At 36.3% G+C, this 17,688-nt stretch overlaps 1 protein-coding gene across 5 annotated transcripts in view; it reads left to right on the top strand.

The window, feature by feature from the left end:
- The window catches only part of LOC126817346 (GTPase IMAP family member 4), a 113,962-nt gene that overhangs the window by 28,532 nt on the left and 67,742 nt on the right, over window positions 1–17,688 (top strand). For 2 of the 5 annotated variants that reach the window (XM_050544343.2, XM_050544300.2), the window contains one exon: window positions 394–4,627. The exons of the other annotated variants lie outside the window; for them this stretch is intronic. In XM_050544343.2, coding sequence (XP_050400300.1) covers window positions 408–1,955 — 1,548 coding nt within the window. In that variant the 5' untranslated portion in view covers window positions 394–407 and the 3' untranslated portion in view covers window positions 1,956–4,627. Of the gene's footprint in view, window positions 1–393; window positions 4,628–17,688 lie in introns of those variants that run through there. 5 annotated transcript variants of the gene reach the window in all.

Here is a 17,688-nt window from a genome sequence, read left to right as displayed (position 1 = left end):
GTGTATTTGACAAAAGATAATGCGGCATTTTGAAAGTCACTGGGGTTAAAGGTCAATTTTGGTGTCAGTCATTATTACATGTGTAATAGAACTGGTTAAACAAATTCCATACAATTTTAAAACAGAGATCATTGCTACGGCAGATGTGTAATAAAACACTTGAAGAAACGGGATGTTACGCCAAAAATGACAAACACGAGTTATCCTTCTATATAACTGACTGAAGTAATTTGAATCAAATTGGTATGAGATACACAGTAAACACTGTCTTTAAGTACATATGATTTATAATTCTTAATTGTAATCGTTTGGCCAGTAGGTACAATTCTCTACATTATTTTGACTACGTCCTTAAATCAAAAATGAATCAATCTATATTCTCTTAATTTCCAGAAATAAGAATAGTAATGGTCGGTAAAACTGGAGTAGGAAAAAGTAAAGTTGGAAACAGTCTGCTACAGAAGACGGCGTTTGCATCTTCCCCATTTGGAATCTCTCAAACAACGCAATGTGAGTTTGGCACCAGAATGTTAGAAGATGGTAACAAGCTTGTCATAGTTGATACACCAGGCTTATTCGATACAAGGAAGTCTAATCAGGAAACTGAAACGGAAATAGGTCGCTGCATCAATCTCTCATCTCCAGGTCCACACGTTATCTTCTTTGTTATGAGCATTGGTAGATTTACAGCTGAAGAGCGCGACACGATCAATAACTTGAAACATATTTTCGGAGAACAAGTTATGAATTTTGTAGTTTGTATTTTTACATCAAAAGATGCATTGACCAATAGTGCAATTACGCTTGACCAGTTTTTGGAAAAATGTCCAGATACAGTAAAATCGATCATAAAAGAGTGCAACGGTCGTTGCGTGGCCATTAATAATTATGCCGATCCTGTAAATCTGGCAAACGATGTAGAAGATGTACTACACGCAGTAAGAGAAACCATTAAATCCAATGGTGGTAAACACTATACAGGGGCCATGTATGAAGCCGCTGAAAAAGTTTATCAAGAATATCTGCAGCAAATAGAGGAGGAGAAAAATAAGAGAGAAAGGGAACTCGATGAGAAAGAACGCAAACTCGAAGAAGAGATGAAGGAAAAAACACAGAAGCTGGAGGAGGAAATGGAAAAACAACGATTAAAGGACGAGGAAGAACAACGAAAGATTGAAGAGGAGAAACAGAAATTATTAGGACGGCGACGAGAGTTAGAGCGAGAACGCGAAATAAAATCCCAAGAGATGGAGGAACGGAGGAAGAAAATTGAGGAGGAAATGGCATCGGAAGCTGAAAAGAATCGTATCGAAATAGAAAAAAAAAGAAAAAATCTAGAACTTGAAAGAGAAAGACAAGAAAAGGAAATCGAAACAAAAAACCAGAAGATTGAAATGGAGAGAAAGCGGCAGAATCAGGTGCAGATTGCGCAGGATAAAGAAACAGAACTACAGAAAATTGAACACGAGAGAATTACACGCGAGGCGGAGGAAGAGCAAAGGAGACTCGAAGATATGCGCTTAGAATTAGAGAGAGCGGAAAAAGAAGCTGAGAAGAAACGCCTTGAAGCTATAGCTAGAGAAAGGACACTAGCAAACGAAAAACAAATATTTGAGGCTGAATTGAAAAAAAGGGATCATGAGATGGAGGAAAGCAGGAAGCAATTGGAGAAGGAAAAGGAGAGACTGGAACAAAAAAAGAAGCAGCAGAATGAAGAGATTAGGAAGAAGAAACTGGCAGCGGAAGAAGAGATGAAGAGAGAAAAAATGGCAGCGGAAGAAGAGCGGAGGCAGGCAGAAAAGGAATTGGAAGATAGACGGGAACAATTCAGAAGAGCCATTGCAAAGTCCGAAGCATGGATTTCAGGCCTTAAAAAATTCGGCTTGGTGTTGCTGTCAATATTTGTACCACCGGCTGGTATTCCGCTTCTAGTCGAAGAGTTTAAACGTAATTAACCTTTTATTAAACCACTCAATTGAGGATATAGTTTTATTAGCTTCAATTATATTTTCCGTTATTAGTCATACCCCTCGCAGTTTTGCGTTTGATTAGACCTAATCCCACTGAAACATTGTCCCAAATTATGTCTGGTTAACTGTCCGATTAACAGCCAGTACATAACGACGTAACAAAATCAATCGGCATTAACCAGAGCTCTAATATGTTACCGTAAAGTGTCTGGTGACAAATGCGCCTACATTACGTCAGAACGCGCGAAATGTAATAGGCTCATTTAAATAAATAGTATATAACAGAATAATCAGAGAAACTAATTGTGTAATAAACAGGGCTATCCAAAATAGCTAAAATCTAAACATTTGGTAATCGCCACGCACGTGGATTCTTTTTATAATCTCTTGGACCACACAGCAGATCATGTTACGTATTGTGTTTTAACAAAGTGCTTTTTTTGATAAAATAAATAATCCATGGATTTTCTTTACAAAAATAGATAAATATTATCGATTGATACACGTTTATCACGTTTATAGAATTTATATTCAATTAGTTCACATATTATATACTTATACTTTATATATTTTTACACGCTATGGCATTGCTGTGTTTAAGGGTGTTTATAACTTTATAATTTATTGTTCACATGAGTATCCAATTGTAGTGGTAGAAGACTATTAAAATGTGTGTGTATGTATGTCTGTTCGTACGTCCGTCATAATTTTGAGGATACAATTATTGTCCTTATAAACGAGCCAAAATGTTCAAACTTGGTGTTGGTGTTTATTAGATTCAGTTTAGCCGAATGAAGCAATTTGAGTGGTCGGTGCTTTCAAATGACCAAACTTGGTTGATAGTTCCATACCTTGACTAAGTTGGATCACGAGCATTTTCTTCTTAGTGTAAGCAGAGCGATAACCAATTTCATTGGCCGCGACTATTTAAGTGACATTGGTGAAACTTGGTGTATGCCTTTATTGCATCAATATAGACATCATTAGTGACATCAATCTGATTGGTGAACACTTTGGTCGAGGCGTTGGGACACATTAAGTCGCCGTCTAATTGAGGCAGATTGTCCAAACCTGGTGTTTGTGTAAATTATGTGAAGGAGTCTGATGAAGAGCATTTTCCGCTAAGGTTAAGCAGCGATACGCACTTTGGGAACAAGAAAACTAATTGGGTAAGAGTATACTTTCATATTAATGATGCCTTGACTAAAATGGCTGATGATAGTTCTCGGCTTAGTCTAAGTAGCGATAAGCGGTTTGATTGGCCAAGACTTTGGGATATAACAACTCTTTTTGATTGAATTCAATGATTAACATTTCTGCTAAGCAGCACCAATTAATTTCATTGGTCGGTTCTTTGAGGCACGATTCCAATTGAAGGAGAGAGTGATGCAACTTGTTTTATAGTTTCAGAATATGTTCTATTTTAACTAAGTCCATGCATTGCCGAATTCAATGATTAACATGTTTAGCCCCCAGGCGTTTTCCGCCTTTTCCCATTCTGGCCAGGGTCCCTCGTCTCTGTAACTGTCGCCGAGATCCGGGGGCGGTCGAATGTCTAGCGGGAATTCTTCGAGAGCGCGACGCATCGGCCGTTTCGAGGAATTCCAGCCCCGGCCGTCTCTTCCCCTGCATCTCTCTCCAACTCCGAGACGGGCACTCGGGCAGGGTCACTCGGACGCGCTCCCGTCGCCGCAGAGCTCGCGGGCGAGGCGGCGGCAGGGAAAAGCTCGGGAGCCAGCCGAAGCTGGCCCGAAAAATTCCAGCCCGAAACGGGCACTCACTGAAATTCCTCTGTGTGTGAAATAGCTTTATTTAACGTCCGCTTCCAACCTCAAAAACTGAAGCCATGCTAGTTGGAACGAATAGTAAAATGGCGAATGTTTATCATGCATCCATCCGTATTGGAGAATCACAGATTGATTTCTCAAAAAAGTAAAAAATATCGGGGTCCACCTGGATTCAAGTTTATCAATGGAACAACATATTTATAACATTAATCGCACTTGTCACTTTCACCTCCGTAACATAGGGTCCATAAGATATCTGATCTCAAGAGACGCTGCTCACCACATTGTGCGATTCTTTGTGCTCTGAAGATTAGATTATCGTAACAGTCTTTTGGGTAATTTGCCCAAAGAACAAATCAACGGACTATGAACATGGCAGCGAGAACTGTGACGAAAGTGTTCACATATAAAGCCAGTGCTTAGAGAACTTCACTGGCTCCCAGTGGAGGCCCGTGTAAAATTTAAAATTCTCTTATTCACATATCAGGGTTTTCACCAAACCGCACCAAGTTATCTATCGGAACTAGTCTCAAAATATCACCCTAGCCGAACACTACGATCGGCTAACCAAAACTTAGTTTGTGTCCCAAAAGCGATCTTTCTAGAATATCTCAGCAACATTTTGGAATAAACTACCATCAGAAGTTAAAGATGCACAAACTTTATTGCAATTCAAGAGTTTATTAAAAACACACTTGTTTAAAGAATACTATGAGACATAAAACTGTTATAGCACATAAACCAACATGTCATCAGACTTTGTGTAGCGCTATGAGCATGTACTTAATGTATGGAATTTAGCGCGTTAAAAGTGTACTACTATTATTATTACATTAATATTAGTTTTTAATAATAAAATATACTATATGATGTTAAAAGTCAAAAATATATAGTTGGTTCAGCCGTTCGTCATAGATGAGTCCTATCGATATTGAGCATTCCGCATTCATCCGTTCTACTGACCACCCCGCTGCAAACCTTGTGAAAATGATAGAGGCTACATATATATTTTAAAACCCCTTTTTCAGAAATGGTCAGAAAACATAGCGTTCTGTTGTGTGTGTGATGGGGGAGAGGTGGGGGTGTTCCTCAACTCAAATCTTTATTGACAAATATCTGCACACAGGACTATCACACCATTATCAAACGCCATCTTTTATGAAAACACTTTCCCGAAAAACACGAAACATTTTTCATAAATAAATTAAAACCGTTTTCAGGTATCCTAAATAATTCGTAACTAGGCAGTGACAGTATAGGCTTCACGCACCAATTTAATAATAAATATAAGTACGTTAACTATGTAACACCAGTCTACATTCGGTTATTAATGCCTAATAACAGTACCTTAACTAATAAAATAGATCTTACATAATAGGCTTCTAATAACGTGACTTTGAAACTGAAGAAAAGTGATCTCTCAGACGACAGCATAATTCACTCCCGGCTTCAACAATTTCTTTATCTTTGCCTCAATTCTATTTATTGCTGTCCGCCACATTAAGCTGTAATGTTCATCGCTCGTAAGTTGAGTTCAATGAGGTACACGGCAGTATTTTGTCACACGTCGTCATTCGTTGTCAATGTAAACACGGTGTTTCGCCATGTTGCCTATATCGCTCTTATCTCTCTTGAAATTTTCACTCGTAAACAACGTTGTCGGCACGATAAACGTCTAAGGCGAAGTTCGAAATTTTGAAATCCCCCAAATTGGACCCTGGTCTAGGCTATCCAGAAATGCATTCATTTTTGGAAATAGGAGACCAATTCAACAAACTACGGCCTATTTTGTTTATTTTAACGCCCGTTTGGCAATTATTCACTATTTTTCTTATTCAATTCAAAATAGTGACCATCAGTTGACCTAAATCAAAATTCTGCTCTGAACGTGTTTTGGGCATTGATTCGAGAATTAACAAAATGTAACACCCATGTATGTAAGTTAAATATCGCAAAAATCGTAGGGATTTTTCACGTTTGAAAATAATGGCACTTTCGGTTCGAACGACAAACTCCATAGTTTGTGTACACATAGCTAGTACAGTTGAAAAGAATTCAAGGCAACTTGAACCTTAATTTCTCCAAGGGGGGGGGGGGGGGTAGTTAGAAAATGTCTAATGATATCGTTGAAGTTGGATCATCCAGATCTATTTACGTTTCAAATTTCATGAAAATCGTACTAATATTTAAGAAGTTGTTATGTTGGGATGAGATGTCAATGAAGGTAATTTTTGAAATTCGAAAATCGGAAATAACAGATTTAAAGCAAATGGTTTAAACTACTCAAAGAAAAAAAGAATTAGTGAAATAGGTCACAAAGTTACAACTATGTAGTAAATTTCGGTGATTTCGGATTCGTGGAACATTTTGAAAATATATTCGGTCCAAAGCCACCATCCATCTTTGGAAGGAGGCTAACCAGAAATGTATTAATTTCGGAAATAAGAGACAAATTCACGAAACGACGGCCTATTCCGAGTATTTCGAAGCCGTTAATGTGGATTTTTCAATCGTAAACAATTTTGGCGGCATGAAAAACGTCAAAGTGGAAATTTGAAATGGTGACCACCAGTTGACCTAAATCAAAACTCTGCACGTTTTTAGGCATTCCCTCAGGGATTCAGAAAATGTAACTCCCATGTCTCTACGTAAAATATCGCAAAAGCCTTCTATACGTTTTAAGATGGAGACACTTCCTGTTCGATCTACAGACTTCATATTTTGTGAACGCATCAGTTAGTACAGAAAAAAAATCAAGGCAATCTGACCTACTTTTTGCCAATTGTTTTGAAAACTTTGATCCTTAATTTCTCCAAAGGGAGATAAGTTAAAAGAAAAACGGTCGCATGGGTCCGAACTTCTTGCATTCCAAATTTCATGGAAATCGTGCTAATATTAAAGAAGCTATGAAAGTCGACTCAACTTCCGGGACAAAATCAAAGCGACGATGTTTTGAAATCAAAAAACGGAAATTGCAGGTGAAAATGATTTTTCGTTCGTAAAATTCGGTGATTTCGGATTCTTAAAACGTTTTGAAAATATATTTAATCGAAAGTCACCACCCATTTTATTTTTTTTTGGGGGGGGGGGGGTGTTAGGTCAACGTTTCAGAAAGATTCTATAATAATAATCTTAACAGGAATAAGAAGTTTTCCAATGAAATCTTAATAATTTTAGTAATTACAATAGGCTTTCAGATTGAAATGACCTCTATTATTTCATACAATAGAATTAAAATCTTGATATACAATTGCTATATATTCTATACATTTAAAAATGGGTTGACTGACTACTGTTTTATCTTACATTTTAATATTATTTGTCGGGTTGGGTGGTCAAACGGTGTGTGTTTAATCATAATGTATGCCACTGAGTCAAGTTTCGTGGTTTCGATTCCCCGGAGTAGGGTCGTCCAACCTCGTAGGTTATCTCCGGGTCAGACGTTTTACTTCCCCACTGCCAAAGACTATCACGCGCAAGCGAAGCAGTGAATAAAATAAAATTGAATCATATGTTAGTCCAGATATCAGCCAGTCTGTGTCAATTGAACGTTAAATCTCTCCGCCGCCCCCCCCCCCCCTCTCTCTCAAATATTAGCCCGCAATGTTTAGGCGCATATATTTTATCGAATGATCATGTTGTAAACACAGTTTGTTTCACTTTGACCTTTGACACACAATCAATAATTATATCTATGAGTTTAGCCACATGACAGTGCCTGTATAATTTGCTCACTGTGAATTATTCTTCTATTTTATTAGGGTTTCACACTGCGTAGCTTGTGTGAAACACTATTGTTTTTGTTAAGATTATTCTTATTATTATTTTTTTTTTCCACTTGAGCATATCTCAGAAACTACTTATCGGATCAATTCGATGTCTTAGGTTTTACTGGGAAAGTGGGTGTGACTTAGAGATTAAAGCTATTTCGAACCTTCGGCGACTATGCGAAATGTCCGAAACGCCAAAGTTGTCGTTTTTTGAAATATTGCAGTAATATTAACAATAATCGTCGGATTTTAACATTGGATACATTTTGACATAGCCTGAGACAGGGCACATAGCTACGGTAGTTTAGATTTTTGATTTTCGACGAATCTTCGGAGATATTAGGCGCCAAATTTTGAAGATTTAAATTTTTACAAAAAACTTTTTTATTAATGAATAATTTTTTACGGCATTTTACCCAGGGTTAAGGGGTCGTCTGCTTTGATCAAAAATGTGAACATTTTTTGTCTCGATAATTCTTTTTGACCGCTATTGGCTAATTCAGTTTATCGGTTCTAGGTTAGTTATTTATTGCCCGATTTTTATAAAACAAAGTTCATATGCTCCATGGTGCAAATTCTCAATTTTTTTATTACCGGTAAAGTTTTCTATCGGTACCGGATGTTACACAATTTTGCTAAAAACTCCAATTGTGTCGAGTCGGAACGTCTTTTCACTAGCAAATGTTAATTTTTGCAAATCTGATAGATCAAGATAAATGCCCCTACAAAAGGCGCACAAAATGTCTAACTCACTTTTTTTAATTTTGGTTTTGTATTTGCGCCATTTCGATTTAAAGGTGAAAAAAGGTGTAAAAATGAGCTATTTACAACCCATTAAAGCTTTTCATATTTCAAAATATTTCTTCGCAACTTTCATAAACTTGTAGCATAAATCCATACGAAGATAATCTATGTCAAAATTAGTTTGTAATATGAGTATTTGCCGAGAAATGGCCAATTTTGCATGAGTCACTTTTTACGCTATTTTGCCTGTAAAAGAGCCAATTATTATTGGATTTTCATAAAAATGACACTATTTGATGCGTAATGTCAATTTTGACTAGTTCAAACCAATTTAACATTTTCAATGTCACCGGAAATGGCGCCATTTAGGCAAAAATGTATTTATAGCCTTCAAAACAGATATTTTATTCAAACGAGTCTGGTTTGTAATGTTTTCAAAATTATGATATTTGATTCCAATCAACTAATAGAATAAACCCATATGATCATATAGATATCACAACATGTTTTCTAACTTGTTCAGTTGCGGAGAAATAGGCGATTTTCAGCAGGTCACTTTTCAAAGTTTTTGGTCCATACAAGTGGCAATTATTATTCGATTTTCATAAAAAATTTCACTGTGTGATACCTAACGCCATTTACGATTTCATACAAGTAATTTAGTATTTTCATTATCACCGGAAGTACCGTCAGTTTTTCAAAAACTTTATTTTTAGCCTCTAAAACAAGTCATTGTTTGAAGTAAGCGATATTCATTATTGGTGTAAAATTATGATATTTGATTCCTATGGACAAATAGTATCAATCAATACGATCATATTGATATCACAAAATAGTTTCTAACACCTTCCCTTGCCGAGAAATAACCAATTTTGTCAGGATCACTTTTTAAGATTTTTCGCATTTTAATTTCCGTGTATGGGTTCTGGGTTAATTATTTATTGCCTTATTTGTGTAAAAGAAAAGCCCACCTGGTGCAAATTCTCAACTTACTTCTACATATAAAAGTTTCTGACGGCACCGGAAGTGACGTAATTTTGCCCAAAACTTCAATTTTGACGTGTCGAAAGGTCTTTTAAAAAGCAAATATTAATGTTTACAAATCTAATAGATCAAGATGAATGCTCATACTAAAGACGCAAAATATGTCTTGCTTTGTTTTGTTTTTTTTATTTCGGTTTTGCATTTGCATCATTTTGATTTAAAGCTGAAACAGGTGTAAAAATGAGCTATATACAATGCATTCAGATTTTTTTTTTTTTACAATATTTCTTGACAACTTTCACGAACCTGTAGCATTAATCCATACGATGACAATTTATGTCAAAATTAGTTTGTAATATTAGCAGTTGCCGAGAAATCGGCAATTTTGCATGGGTCACTTTTCACATTATTTTGCCTGTAAAAGAGTTAATTATAATCCGATTTTCTTTTTTTTTTCACCATATGATGCCTAATGCCATTTTGGACTGGGCGGATCCAATTTTACATTTTCAGTGTCACCTGAAATGGCGTCATATGGGCAAAAACTGTATTTATAGCCTTCAAAACAGATATTTTTTTCAGAGGAGTCTGATTTGTAATGTTTTTAAATTTATGATAATTGATTGCAATCAACAAATAGAATGAATCAATACGATCATACAGATGCCACAAAATGGTTTCTAACTTTTACGGTCGCAGAGAAATAGAAGATTTTCTACAAGTCTTTTTTCAAGGTTTTTGGTCTATAAAAGTGTCAATTATTATTTGATTTTCATAAAATTTTCACCATTTGATGCCTGATGCCATTTATGATTTCTTGGAACTAATTTAACATTTTCATTATCACCGGAAGTAATTTTTAGCCTTCAAAACAAATATTTTTTGAAGTGAGTTATATTTATTATTCGTTTAACATTATGACATTTGATTCCAATGGAGATATAGATTGGATCAATACGATCATATAGATGTCCAAAAATTGCTTCTACCATCTTTCTTTGTCGAGAAATAACCAATTTTGTCAGGATCACTTTTTAAGACTTTTTTTTCACATTTTAAGTTCCCATTATATAGTCAGTTAACTTAGTGGTAAGTTAGTAATAAATTTTGTCAGGATCACATTTTTGAAATATCTAACGCATGGTAACAAATGTATAAATGGAATTGATATTGCTGGATTTGGTTGATTCTGCGTCCATTGTAGCACCATGAGTCTTTCTGTCTGACGTGGAGAGCGGACGTGAAAACCGGTCGCCACATCCTACATACGACCCATGCATCTTTTCTTACTACATATTTCTGTAGCCTTGTGATCGTCTAGATCGTGCAAATTCTCAATTTTTTTTATTACCGGTAAAGTTTTCTATCGGTACCAGATGTTACACAATTTTGCTAAAAACTCCAATTTTGTCGAGTCGGAACGTCTTTTCACTAGCAAATGTTAATTTTTGCAAATCTGATAGATCAAGATAAATGCCCCTTCAAAAGGCGCACAAAATGTCGGACTCACTTTTCTTAAATTTTGGTTTTGTATTTGCGCCATTTCGATTTAAAGGTGAAAAAATGAGCTATTTACAACCCATTCAGGCTTTTCATGTTTTAATATATTTCTTCGCAACTTTCATAAACTTGTAGCAATAATCCATACGAAGAGAATGTATGTGAAAATTAGTTTGTAATATGATCAGTTGCCGAGAAATGGGTAATTTTGCATGAGCCACAATTTCCGCTAGTTTGCCTGTAAAAGAGTCAATTATTATTGGATTTTCATAAAAGTGACACCATTGGATGCGTAATGTCAATTTTAACTAGGTCAAACCAATTTAACATTTTCAGTGTCACCGGAAATGACGTAATATGGGCAAAAACTGTATTTATAGCCTTCGAAACAAATAATTTATTCAAATGAGTCGTATTTGTTATTTGTTTAAAATTTTGATATTTGATTCAAATCAACTAATAGAATGAACCCATGCGATCATATAGATATCACAAAATGGTTTCTATTGCGGAGAAATAGACGATTTTCAACAGGCAACTTTTCAAGGTTTTTGGTCCATAAAAGTGTCAATTATTATTCGATTTTCATACAATTTTCACCGTGTGATACCTAATGCCATTTACAATTTCATTCAAGTAATTTAAGATTTTCATTATCACCGGAAGTAACGTCATTTAGGCAAAAACTGTATTTTAGCCTTCAAAACAGATATTTTATTCAAATAAGTCTGAGTTGTTATGTTTTAAAGTTTATGATATTTCATTCCAATCAACAAATAGTTTGACCCCATACGATCATACAGATACCAAAAAATGGTTTCTAACTTGTACGGTTGCAGAGAAATAGACGATATTCTACAAGTCACTGTTCAAGGTTTTTGGTCTATGAAAAAGGAAATTATTATTCGATTTACATAAAATTTTCACCATGTGATGCCTTGTGCCATTTCTGATTTCATAACATTTTCATTAACACCGGAAGTAATGTAATTTTGTCAGGATCACTTACATGTAACAAATGTATACAATGAATTGATATTGCTGGATTTTGTTGATTCTGCGTACATTTTATTTGATGTGTGCAAAGCTTATATGGAAACCTGTTTAATGGTTTCATCGGTACCGGAAGTGACATATGTTCAATGGTAACGGGGCACCGGTGAAACCCGTCATTACTGCGTCGCAGTTCTAGTTTCTATTTACACAATAAATAACTTGACGACGCCTATCTGTTTAGGGAAATCCCCCATTTCTAAGACCGTAAAGCGGATTGGATAAAATAATGTTATTCATTACTTGATATCAATCAATACACTGACGACCGAGTCACATAAAATGTTTTTATACTGTGTTCAGTTTTATTATGTACAGTTGACAACGTTTAACTGAATAGAATAAAACTTTGTATGATGTTTTGTTGAAACTACACTATAGAAGAATATGTAATATTGCCTATTATCAAGTCTACTTCTAGAGGAAGAATTCTCACGCCATGAACAAGACGATCAAAATTAATCTCTAACTATGGTGGTATATCAGATTAAAAATTCTAAATTTGTTAATGTCGTTAATACAATGCGTTTCTTTATTGTTCTGTATCCCTCCCTGAATTTTTATTTTCTATTTTAAAATCTGAATATCGAAAAACGGGTAGTTCTTTTTGTGTTATTCGTCAATATCGAAAAACGAAAATCGAGCTATCTTCACACTGCCCAGAACGGCTGAGTGTCCTATATGGTGGTATATTAGATTCAAAATTCTATGATTGTTAATGTCGTGCTATCGTCTAATTTCTAAATTAAGACAATGTATCAATCCAATTCCTTTATTTGTTCAGCGTAATTTTAAATTCTATTTCATCTTATTTCTATCATTAAGAAGAAAAATGCCTTCTTCATTGACGCTTTACATGTTTAGCATGAACATGGAACAAATGTGACATTTCTATCTTGCAACCATCATTATGAGGTCGCTTGGTGTCACTTCATAGAATGAATGAATGAAATGTTGTTTTATGGAACGTCAGCTCAAACCGGACGATATTGCGCCAAACATATGGCGAAATATACGGGACAAGCTATAAGATATCACAATACTATTTATATACATAAATGTAAAAACAAATATCACAGTTCTTAAGTTTAAAAATAAATATCATGAACTTCTGCGCATACAAATATTCCAATAGATACATGAAAATGATATATACAAATAAAATTTAAAATAAAATCCTGTCTCTTTTAAAAGGTCTAACACTTAATGATATAAACTCGGTTGGGCAAACATGTGATGTAATGACTGACAACGGTAAAAATGCGATCTGACATCCTTGAGTTGCTTGCACTCAATCAAAATGTGCTTCACTGTCAAAAGAACATGCCATTGTTCACATTCTGGTTGAGGCTCTCGCTTTAATATGAAAATGTGAGTTAAAAAAGTATGACCTATGCGAGAGGGACACAAAACAACCTCTCCTATTAGATCTGTAGGAGCTAGGCCAATCTCCAAGGAGAGACTTGATGTGATGAAGTTTATTTGTGTCTGCAAGATCCCAAGACTGTTTATAAATTGGTTAATAAAAGCTTTAAAATCTGTAAAGGGTAAACGAAGGGTAAATGATATGGGAAGATCTAAAGCAGACTTGGCCGCTGAGTCTGCCTGATCATTCCCTTCAATATCAACGTGACTGGGGAGCCAGCAAAGGACGGTGTCCTTGCCGATAAACTCGTGTGATAGTAGCAGACGATAAATGTCTGCTACTATTGGGTGTACAAGCTGTTTATTGTTTATTGCTTGTAAAGAGGACAGAGAATCAGTAAATATAACGTGTTTTAAATTAGAAGATGATTGAATGAACTCCAATGCCTGAAAGATGGCGTGGAGGTCAGCAGTAAATATGGAAGCAGCAGGTGGAAGTCTGGCAGACATGATTCCAGATGGCGTGACGGTAGCTGAAACTACCCGATCACCGTCTTTGGAACCATCGAGCCTGGAACACCGTGGAACTAGTATCTCTCTTTTTGTTTTTCGTTAGATCTTAATGGATCTTTGAAGGCGATATAGTCCAGGGTGGAGTACTAAACAAAGGGGTGCTCACAATACTGCCATGGCTGATGCCAGCCTCTGACAAAAGGGGTTGAATGCGAATACCGAATGATGGAATAACGTTAGTTTTCAGCAAATAAAGATGTTCATGATATGGTCTAAATATGGTGTTATATGAAATATGATGAGGCAGAGATGCAATTTTTGTAGCATACTGCAGTGCCAGTTTATCACGTCTGTCGTACAATGAGGGCCCGTGCGCCTCGGCGTATAAATTGTCCACTGGAGATGTTCGGAATGCTCCTAAACTAATGCCAAGTCCCTGGTTGTGTATGGTGTCGAGCTCTTTGGTCTTATTAAAGTTCGATATAATCTGAGTAAGACCTTACGGTCTGCTCCCCAGTCAGTAATTGATAAGACTCTCAATATGTTGAGGGCTTTCAGACATTTTTTCATGAGTGTTTTATATGGGGGATAAATGATCATTTCTTATCAGATATCAAACCCAAGAATTTAGTTTCATCTACAACTGGAATGTGATTGCCATGTAATGTAAGTTCCGGATCAGGATGTAGACCTCTTCTTTGACTAAAGTGCATACACACAGTCTTTATGTTGATGACTTTCAGATGTGTTACGGATCGACCAGCAAGCAGGCAATCTAACGTCAGTTGCAGCTTTGCTTGAATTCTATTCAACGATGGGCAACTGACAATGGATTTCGATTTTCGAAATCCAAGACTGTGTGCATGCATTTCTGTCAAAGAAGAGGTTTACATCCTGATCCGGAGCTTACACTGGATGGTAGTCCCATTCCGGTTGTAGAGGAAACAAAATTCTTGGGTTTGATATTTGATAAGAAATTATCATTTATCCCTCATATAAAAACACCCAAGAAGAAATGTCTGAAAGCCCTCAACATATTGAGAGTCTTATCAAACACTGACTGGGGAGCAGACCGTAAGGTCTTGCTCAGATTATATCGAGCACTGATAAGATATAAACTCGATTATGGGTGTATTGTGTATGGGTCTGCCTGCGAGTCTTATCTCAAAGAGCTCGACACCATACACAACCAAGGACTTAGAATCAGTTTAGGAGCATTTCGAACATCTCCAGTGTGCAGAGTTTATACATCGAGGCGCACGAGCCCTCATTGCACGACAGACGTGATAAACTTACACTGCAGTATGCTACAAAAATTGCATCTCTGCCTCATCATATTTCATTTAACACCATATTTAGACCCTATCATGAACATCTATATTTACTTAAGACTAATGTTATTCCATCATTCGGTATGTCTCAGGCTGGTATCAGTCAAGACAGTATTGCAAATACCCCTTTCTTTGAGACACCACCGTGGTCTATATCTCATCCCAATATTAATCTCGATCTTACAACAAATAAAAAGAAAGATACTAGTTCCGCGGTGTTTCAGTCTCTCTTCAGAGAGTTAAGGTTTAAATATGGTGTTTATGCTCCAATATATACAGATGGTTCCAAAGATGGTGATCGGGTAGCTTCGGCTACTGTTACGCCATCTGAGACCATTTCTGTTCGTCTTCCTCCTGCTGCTTCCATATTTACAGCTGAACTCCAGGCCATCTTTCAGGCTTTGGAGTTCATTAAATCCTCGTCATCTTCAAAACACATTATATTTACTGATTCTTTGTCCTCTTTACAGGCAATAAATAATAAGCAGCTTGTACACCCTTTAGTAGCAGACATTTATCGGCTGCTACTATCACATGTTGATATTAAAGGGAATGATCAAGAAGACTTAGCTGCCAAGTCTGCTTTAGATCTTCCCATGTCACAATTTCTTTTACCTTTCGCCGATTTTAAATCGTCCATTAACCTTTTTATATATGACCGCTGGCAACGGTCTTGGGATCTTGCAGACACAAACAAACTTCATCACATTAAGCCTTAGGAGATTGGCCAAGCTCCTATAGAACCAACAGGAGGGATGAAGTTGTTTTGTGTGGCTCTCGCATTGGTCATACTTTTTAACTCATATTTTCATTTTAAAGCGGGAGCCTCAACCAGAATGTGAACACTGTCATGCTCCTTTGACAGTAAAGCACATTTTGATTGAGTGCAAGCATTTCAAGGATATTAGATCGAATTTTTACCGTTGTCAGTCATTACATCAGATGTTTACCCAACCAGGTTTATATGGTAAAGCGTTAGACTTTTAAAAAGAGACAGGATTTTATCATAAATTTTAATTGCATATATATTTCATATCATTTTTGTATTTAATATTTATATGCATAAAAGTTATATTTTATTTTTAATTGTATTAACTGTGATATTGTTTTTATTTATGCATATAACGTTTTTCTGTGATATAATTTAGCTTGTCTCGTAATTTTCACCATATGTTTGGCGCAATATAGCCCGGTTGGAGCTGACGTGCCATAAAACTACATTTCATTTCATTTCATGTCATTTGTTTCTTGTAAGTTTCAGCCATGTAACTGATGACCTTATAGAAAGTCCCATTTTTAGAGTGTGGCCGGACATACTTTAGACTGAAAACCCCCCAAATGTTTGGTTAGATTTTTGAAAATTGTATTTACCAAGTGTGGATCTTTGTTTTTGGAAAGTTTCACCCATGTAACTGATGACCATATTATTAGCTCCGTGAGGCGATATTGGGCGTGATCTGACTTGGAGAAGGCAAAAGGTTTGGTTAGATTTGTGAAATATTTACTCCGACTATGGATAGAATTGTCCCTAGAAAATTTCAGCCATGTAACTTACGACCTAATTTTAGGCCCATGGGGGCTTCTTTAAGGTGCTGCTGCGGCCATACGCCCCAGCAGTGCCCGATCTGACACCTGCCACAAATTTGGGGGGGGGGGGGTCAAACCTTTTGTAACTGATGACTATATTATTTTGTCATTAGCTCCTGGACTATACGTGGACTTCACCAGGGCAACAGAGAGGGAGAGAAATTGGGTTTAACATCCACTCGACACAAATTAGGTCTTTTCAGGACTAACATGGTTCAAATTTATTTCAATAATTCGCTTGCACTTATGGGTCATTAGCTGTAGGGGGGCCCGGAGAAGACCCACGAGGATGGACAGGCGACTATCATTGTCACGTGCAAACGGGGAATTGAAACCACGCTACGTGACGCAAAGACAGATCGTGTGATTTCACGCACACGTGTTAACCCACTAGACCTCCCAAACCAGTAAACACTCGACCAAAAATCTTCATGGATATTTACTAATGACAATCATCAGGCGTCTATAAGTAAAACAATGTCATATATATGTTATCATTTCAATCATCAGGATTCTATAGTGAAATAATGTCATATTAGTTATGTTATCATTTCAACATTTCATCTTGGGCTCCGTTTGTGATTGAACCGAAAACATTGCTCCAATGTTGTCATGTTGATTTTATGTTGTAGTAAAATATTAAAATTAATCTATAACTAGAACTGCGAAGCAGTAATGACGGGTTTCACCGGTGCTACGTTACCATTGAACTTATGTCACTTCCGGTGCCAGGTTATCCTTGAACTTATGTCACTTCCGGCATCAATGAAACCGTTAAACAGATTTCCACATAAGCATTGCACAAATAGACGCAGAATCAACCAACATCAATTGCATCTGAACATTTGTTACCATGTGTTACATATGTGAAAACAGTGATCCTGACAAAATTTGTTACCCACTTACCGATTAGTTAGCTAACTTTCTAATGGAAAATTAAAATGGGAAAAAAATCTGTAAAAGTCATCCTGACAAAATTGGTTATTTCTCGACAGGGGAAGATGCTAGAAGCCATTTTTGGACATCTTTATGATCGTATTGATCCAATCTATATGTTCACTGGAATCAAATACCATAATGTTAA

This window comes from Patella vulgata, chromosome 1 (assembly GCF_932274485.2).
Source record: "Patella vulgata chromosome 1, xgPatVulg1.2, whole genome shotgun sequence".
NCBI lineage: Eukaryota > Metazoa > Mollusca > Gastropoda > Patellidae > Patella > Patella vulgata.
Note: the sequence above shows the minus strand (reverse complement) of the source record. Positions and strands in the feature narration are given on the sequence as shown.